A 7459-nucleotide genomic window follows, 5' to 3' on the forward strand; every position below is an offset into this window, starting at 1 on the left:
CACTCACCTCAGCCTCCCAAAGCGCGGGATTACAGGCTGAGCCACCGAGCCCGGCTTATTCCACAACTTTTAATGCTGTCTGTGGTTTTACGCTTTGCTGCCTTTTCCCTTCCTGATTTATTTGTGTCTAGTTATAAAACCCACAGTTTCAAGGTTTATTGAAGTAAATAGAGAAGCAGTTGTTTGTACAGACAGCAAACTGGAAGGAAAAGGCTTAGAAGTAGCTTGTTTTGAGCGCCTGCTCATTCACCTTGGAAGAGTAGCTTCTTTTGGAAGGCGGGCTGGCTTTATTCCACCGGCTGTGGGTGTGGTTGCTGGTTGTCCAACCCTGTGCAGATAAGAGGGGGTCGTTGAATGTGTTTGGAACCAGCATTCAGTGTTCTTCAGAGCTCAGGAAGGTGTTTCTGTTGCAGGTTCTCTTTTACCTTGGCCAGTACATCATGACCAACCGCCTGTACGACGAGAAGCAGCAGCATATCGTGTACTGCTCAAACGACCTTCTGGGAGACCTGTTTGGCGTGCCCAGCTTCTCTGTGAAGGAGCACAGGTGAGCTCAAGTTCAGCTGAGGCCCTTGTCGAAGACCAGCGGGCGACCTTCAGTCCACCTCCACCCTCACTCACCTCGTCAGAGAAAAACGGTTCCTATGTGCACAGAGGAAGCTGAGATTTAACTCCTTAGCTCTGTAGTGTGTCAGTGAGCTCTGGCGTCTTGTAGAGCCGTGTTTGAGACCCGACTCGTTCGCTGGTGCCCTGTGGCAGGGTGAGTCGACATGGCCTCTACACCGAGTGTCCCCTTTGTAAAACATGGCCTCTATACCGAGTGTCCCCTTTGTGTAGTCCTGAGCGCGGAGTGAGCCCTCCCGCAGGGCGCTGCAGAGCAGCCACAGCTGTGAGATGCTTAAGCTGCTCTTGCACTCACCGCCTGCAACAGCCTCATACCGCCATGTAACAGCGGCTCAAGTCTGAGCCTCCTGTACTTTGGAAATCGTTTTCACGGCCGTGTTTCATTGTGGCACTTCATTCTAGAATTCCTCTTCCAGAACCGAGTGCTTCCTCGGTCATTCTTTCCTCACATTCAGAATTCCTTGCCACGTTTGTTGGAGCGCACTCTGTCTCAGCCTTGGCGCTTGTGTCTCAATAAGCAGGCTGAATGCTTTTCACCTGAAACAGTTCACTAGGTTCTGCCAGTACTTGGTGCTCAGTGATATTGATGTTTCCTATTAATAGCTAAAAAGATGGTAATTAAACCGAATATGTATAATTTTAAAACAACTTCATGGACATAAACACATTTGCATTGCTGGACTTGAGGAAAAGACAAAGAGCTAAGAAAAACAGAGGAAAAAGACTGTCGCTTACTACCAAAAGGCATTTTTGCGAGTCGCTTGTGTGTTGTGTGCAGGTGCGCAACTTAAGCTCGCTGTAAGCATAGTGCTATGTATAGTACTGTAAGAAGCAGCTTCTTTTTGAGTTGGAGTCCCGCTCTGTCACCCAGGCTGGAGGGCCAGGGCACGCTCACAACCTCTGCAGCCTCGACCTGCTGGGCTCTGGTGATCCATTGGCTTCAGCCCTCCAGGTAGCTAGAACTACAGGTTTGCGCCACCATGCCCAGCTAATTTATTGGTTTACTGAAGAGACAAGGTCTCACCGTGTTGCTCAGGCTAGTCTCGCACCCCTGAGCTCAGGCAGTCCTCTCGCCTTAGCCTCCCCAAGTGCTGGGATGACAGGCAGGAACCACCGTGCCAGGCCGAAGCAGCATCTTAATTTAATACATGTTAGCATCTTTTCACTGATAAACCACTTCTGTCTAATGTCCGTTCATGTTGTCATCTTATACTTTACCTTGGGGTACAAGATTTAAGTTTATAAATTTAGGAAGTAACTATCGGTGATTTTTTTGGGGACTTAACCTTTTGAATAATGACTCTTCTGATAATGTATGCAGGTGTAATTTCTGATATTGAAGGCATAATTTTAAAGTCATCTTTGACTTGAATTCTGAGTGTTGGGAGATTAGAAATTGGGGAAATTCCTGACTTGAAAAGGAAAGGGAGTGTTGTGCGTTTAGACTGTTGTGTCCTTATTCCCAGGACTGAAAAGAGCCTATTCAGGTTGGTACTTCCCCTCGACGCTGAGAATTAGAAACAATATTTTGTAACAAACATTCCCCAAGACTTTGGTTTTAAGGCAAAAGAAAAATGTATCGTGACATCGGTGAATGACGCAATAAACGGTGGTCTTCCTGTGGGGATGTGAACTCCATGAGGGCAGAGATTTGTTTCGGTTTCATTCTTGGTTTTCCCCAGTGTTTACAACAGTGACTGGTCCTTTTTTTTTTTCTGAGTCAGAGTCTCACTCTGTCGCCCAGACTGGAGTGCAGTGCCACGTTCTCAGCCACCGCAGCCTCGACCAACTGGGTTCCCGTGATCCTTCTGCCTCAGCCTTCCAAATAGCTGGAACTACCGGCGTGTGCTATCACACCCGGCTAATTTTTTGATTTATTGTAGAGATGAGGTTTCGCCAAGTTGCTCAGGCGGGTCTTGAACCCGCGGACTCAGGCAGTCCACACACCTCAGCCTCCCAAAGCCTGGGATTATAGGCTGAGCCACCGAGCCCGGCAGTGACTGGTCCTTAATAGATTCTCAGTCTGTAGCTGTTGAATGAATCAATGCTGTTTCATCTGTTAATGCATTTTATTTTGTTGTATTTTTTGAGTTGGAGTCTCACTATGTCTCCCAGACTGGAGTGCAGTGGCACGCTCACAGCCACCGCAGCCTCGACCTGTTGGCCTCAGGCGATCCTTCTGCTTCAGCCCTTCAAGTAGCTGGAAGTATAGGCACGTGCTCTCACACCTGGCTCATTTTTTTGCTTTACTGTAGAGATGAGTTCTCAAGTTGCCCAGGCTGGTCTTGAATCTGTGGGCTCGGGCAATCCTCTTGCCTCCGTCTCTCAAAGTGTTGGGATTGCAGGTGTGAGCCACCGCACCCAGCCTGTTAATTTTAAGTCCAAGATAGAAGAACCATTGGATGACCAGTCTAAGGTTGCGAGTTCTGTTTAGTGGGCTTTGCATAGTTCAGTACTTTCCTGGACAGTTTGCCTCCAAGCACAGAGCTGGGAGGATTTCTTTTTTGTTTGAAAATTAATATTTAGCCGAGCTCGGTGGCTCAGCCTGTAATCCCAGCGCTTTGGGAGGCTGAGGTAAGTGGATTGCCTGAGCCTGCGGGTTCGAGACCCACCTGGGCAACTTGGTGAGACCTCATCTCCACAACAAATCAAAAAATTAGCCAGGCGTGGTAGTGCGTGCCTGTAGTTCCAGCTACATGGAAGGCTGAGGCGGAATGATCGCCGGAGCCCAGCAGGTTGAGGCTGCGGTGGCTGGGATCGGCCACTGCACTCCAGTCTGGGCAACAGAGTGAGATTCCTACTCAAAAAAAAAAAAAAAAGAAAATTAGTATGCTAACTTGCTTCCTCTTGCACACCCATTTTTTGGGGGTCTTTTGGTAAAGTTCAAGCAAAGCATACTTGAGATGTGAAAGCTTTCAGCTGGTGGTTGTTAAAAGTAGCTGCCTGTAGTCATTATGCTACTAATTATTGTGCTTTTGAGGGCCTAGACACTTGCTAGTGATATAATTTGAACATGATGATTTAAAATTTAGTTTTTTGGGGTTTTTTTTTATTTTTTTGAGTTGGAATCTCACTCAGTCGCCCAGACTGGAGTGCAGTGGCTGTTCCTGGCCACCGCAGCCTTGACCTGCTGGGCTCCGACGATCCTTCCGCCTCAGCCTTCCAAGTAGCTGGAATTACAGGCGTGCGCTACCACGCCCGGCTCATTTTTTCTTGATTTATTGTAGAGATGAAGTCTCGCCAAGTTGCTCAGGCGGGTCTCGAACCCGCCGGCTCAGGCAATTCAATCACCTTGGTCTCCCAAAGCGCGGGATTACAGGCTGAACCACTGAGCCCGGCCTAAAATTTAGTTTTGAATGTGTACAGTAGTTCATACTAAATTTGCATTTAGAAGTCTAGTTAAATCCAGTTTAATTCATTGTCATTTAAAAATGCTCGTCTCTTGATTTTTTTTTTTTTTTCCTCCCTAAAAGGAAAATATATACAATGATCTACAGAAACTTGGTGGTAGTTAACCAGCCGGGTAAGTTAATTTTGAACATCCTGAACATATGCCATGAAAACATTTCAAAAACTTTTTTGTGTATGTGCATGCATTTTATAATTGTGATTTTCCTTAAAAGTTGCTTTAATTATATACTAATTAGAATAAAAGTATGATAAATTTAATAGGAAGAAGTTCACAGGAACTCAAACAGCATTATACTAAGGTTCTGATGTAAAGTTAAATGTCCTGTATATCAACTTAAGCCTGGGATATCAGGTCAGGATTTGTTTTAAAAGGCAGATGGTTTCTAAAGCTCCTGCTTAGTAGACGTGGGAGCAGACCTTTGAAAATGGATCAAACGACTCTGGAGATAATACGGTGACCTGGACAGGACCATTTGGAAGCATGGAGGATGGGTCTTTTTTTTGGGGGGGGTACCAGACAAAACTCTGTTTACCCATTTCTGTGGGTGAGTGGCGTTTTGTACCCCTACTAGCAGTTCTTAACTTGTCATTGTTGGGCCACGTCTCCTTTTGATAACCTCTTGAAAACTCTGGGTTTCACCAGATGATCAGATTCTCTCTGTCATTCCAGAGAGCTGCATGTACACACATACATTGGTGTGCACATAGATGTTTATCAACCGCTCTCCCTAGGAAAAGCCCTGAAGCGGTGCTTGCTGGTGTCTGTGGTGTAAACGCCCGTCTTCAGGTGACACACGCGGTCGGGAGGAGTTGCACACCTGCTGCTGAATGCTGGCGGGCGCCGTCTCCGGCCCACCCCGCTGCCCCAGCCCATCCATAGCTGCTCAGAAGCGTGTTCAGCTCCCGGGATGAACTGACTGCTCCTGTGTGCTCCCTCTATCCACGTTCGGACTGTGTTGTCACGTTGCTTAGGTGCCCCTTGTCTAGTTTCTGTGACCTGGTCCCACTGAGGCTTGCTTTTTGCTGCGCCATCTTCGGCAGATGCTTAGTAAGAGTGTTGAACCGAATGCTTACGCTTCCCGAGTTGGGGTTTAAAACCTAGAGAAGCGTATCACTGTCTTATCCCAGAATAACAGTGGTTGTTAAACTGGTGACTGGGCATTTTATTGTTTTACAACTCTTTAAGAAATCCAGTGATGGCAGAGTATACACTTCTAGTACTTGGAGAACTTTGAGTTTTCTTTTTTTTCTTTTTGAGTTGGAGTCCTACTTTGTCGCCCAGACTGCAGTGCAGCGACCGCTCCCGGCCACCGCAGCCTTGACCTGCTGGGCTCCGGCGATCCTTCTGCCTCAGCCTTCCAAGTAGCTGGAACTACAGGCGCGCACCTGGCTGATTTTTGATTTATTGTAGAGATGAGGTCTCACCAAGTTGCCCAGGCAGGTCTCAGACCCGTGGGCTCAGGCAATCCACTCACCTCAGCCTCCCAGGGCGCGGGATTACAGGCTGAGCCACTGAGCCCGGCCGAACTTTGAGTTTTCTAAAGTACATGTCCCAGGTGTATTCATTCATTCCTTCACTTATTTAAATAAATTTTGGCCGATTACTAGGAGAATCATATTAAGGAGATGGTGACCTGTCAGTGACGTAGGCTAGTTCCATTCTGAGTTAGTTTTAGGCTTCAGCTGAATTCCCTCCAGAACTCATCTGCGTTCTCGACCTCATCACACCTGGCATTTCCTTTTAGTGCAGTTTTTGGGCAATGTCCCCTTTACATCCTAAACCAGACTATCTGGGTGGCATGACCTGTGTGGGTGCACAGCTTAAGAATATCAGCCTGATGCCTACCAGGGAGAGAGGCTGTTATGGTACTGTGTGGCGATGTGTAACTTCAGGATGCTAAAGGTCAGGCGTGTGTTCACTCTGCCCCTCCAAGGGCGTAGTGAAGGGTTGCTGGTGAAGATCTTGTGTGTGTCCTGAGTCAGAAACACTTTCGAGCCCTGGTCCGTGCATCCAACGACAAACCACAGTGTCTGCCTGAGTCTCCCTGGATTCCTCTGTCACCTTTTTGGGCCACGTGTTTATTCAAGCCTGGTGGACTGTCAGGTCCTTGGTGCCATCCTCCTCCCGTGTGTCAGGCACTGGCCTTCTCGTTTCTTGAGGATTGGCCCTCTCCGTGCCCAGCCTTCGCTACTTGGTCATTTGCATGTGGCAGGCAGTGTCAGCATCAGCTGCCCTGCCCCCTCTTTGTTCTTCTGTTTTGCCGACTGATTTGTCCCTTTTTTGCTAAATTGGCAGTTTTGGGGTTCACTGTTGCTCCCTGGGCGCAGTACTTCCTTTGAGCTAGGAAAGCTGTTTTATCTCTTGGACTAAGACCCTTGCAGTGGTGAGTGGCTCCAACGTTGCCTTAGGGGAGGGTCTGAAGGACCCAGTGACGACAGCCTGACCCTGCGTGTGCCCGGTGATTGTGACCACCTGTGGCCCTCTCACAGGAGTTGCTGTTCCCTCTGGGTGGTCAGGTCTGGAATGTCCTCCCCGCTCTGCCTCTGCCACCGACGTCTCTGAGCCTTCTCTCCTGAGCCCTGCCTGTCCCACCAAATCCTCCCTGTTCTGTCTTCTCTGCTGTTTTATCTTGTAACACTTCTCGTAGTGTATTTGTTACACGTTATAATCACTCTTTTGTGCATCCTCTGTATTAAAATTGGGCTATCTTTTAATGCCTGCGTACTTGGCGTGGGCCTGACACCCAGGAGGTACACTCAGTGCTTGGGGAAGGTCACGTCGTTCCTGGGTTTGTGTTGTCCGCCCCTCCTTGTTGCTGATCCCTGCTTTTGTTTCCTCTCAGAACCCTCAGCCTCTGGCACATCTGTGAGTGAGGATGGGCATCACCTTGCAGGCAGGAGTGATCCAAAGGTAATCTTTAAATACGTTCCTCATTCTAGCATAATGCTTTTTAAAAATCGGGAAAACGAAAAAATACTGGCTTCCTGGTGTTACGTGTCGTTTGTTGCATTTTATTTGTTTTTCTGGAATACTTAGGACCCTGTGCTGGAGCTACAGGAAGAGAAGCCTTCGTCTTCACAAGTGGCTTCCAGACCTTCTGCCTCATCCAGGAGGAGGGCCGTCAGTGAGACAGGTACATATGGATGCTGAGGGCACGTTCAGACGGCCTTTCAGGGTGCTCTCTCCAATGGAACCGGTGCTTGTAGGCTTAATGGAATGGCTCTTTTTTTGGTTTCGATGAATGAACTTCTAAGTTTTTTTCATTCTTGATTTTATTTGGTTTACAGACGCTCTTTTAGCAAATTTTTCTGGCCACCTGTGGCAGGGGCAGTTTACTGGTTCCCGTGGAGGTTACGGCCAGCCTCTTAAGGTGATAGGGATAAGGACGGCAGCTCTGTTTGTCATTCTTCTTTTTTTTTTTTT

The 7459-nt window shown here is 47.9% G+C and overlaps 1 protein-coding gene across 1 annotated transcript in view; it reads left to right on the plus strand.

The window, feature by feature from the left end:
• The window catches only part of LOC103250373 (E3 ubiquitin-protein ligase Mdm2-like), a 28226-nt gene that overhangs the window by 4084 nt on the left and 16683 nt on the right, over nt 1-7459 (plus strand). Inside the window, exons 2-5 of the mRNA XM_021707988.1 lie at nt 414-547; nt 4098-4147; nt 6879-6946; nt 7073-7169. Of these exons, the coding sequence (XP_021563663.1) occupies nt 414-547; nt 4098-4147; nt 6879-6946; nt 7073-7169 (349 nt within the window). The remainder of the gene's footprint in view (nt 1-413; nt 548-4097; nt 4148-6878; nt 6947-7072; nt 7170-7459) is intronic.

Source organism: Carlito syrichta, unplaced genomic scaffold (assembly GCF_000164805.1).
Source record: "Carlito syrichta isolate Samal-C Ts95f unplaced genomic scaffold, Tarsius_syrichta-2.0.1 Scaffold130369, whole genome shotgun sequence".
Lineage (NCBI taxonomy): Eukaryota > Metazoa > Chordata > Mammalia > Primates > Tarsiidae > Carlito > Carlito syrichta.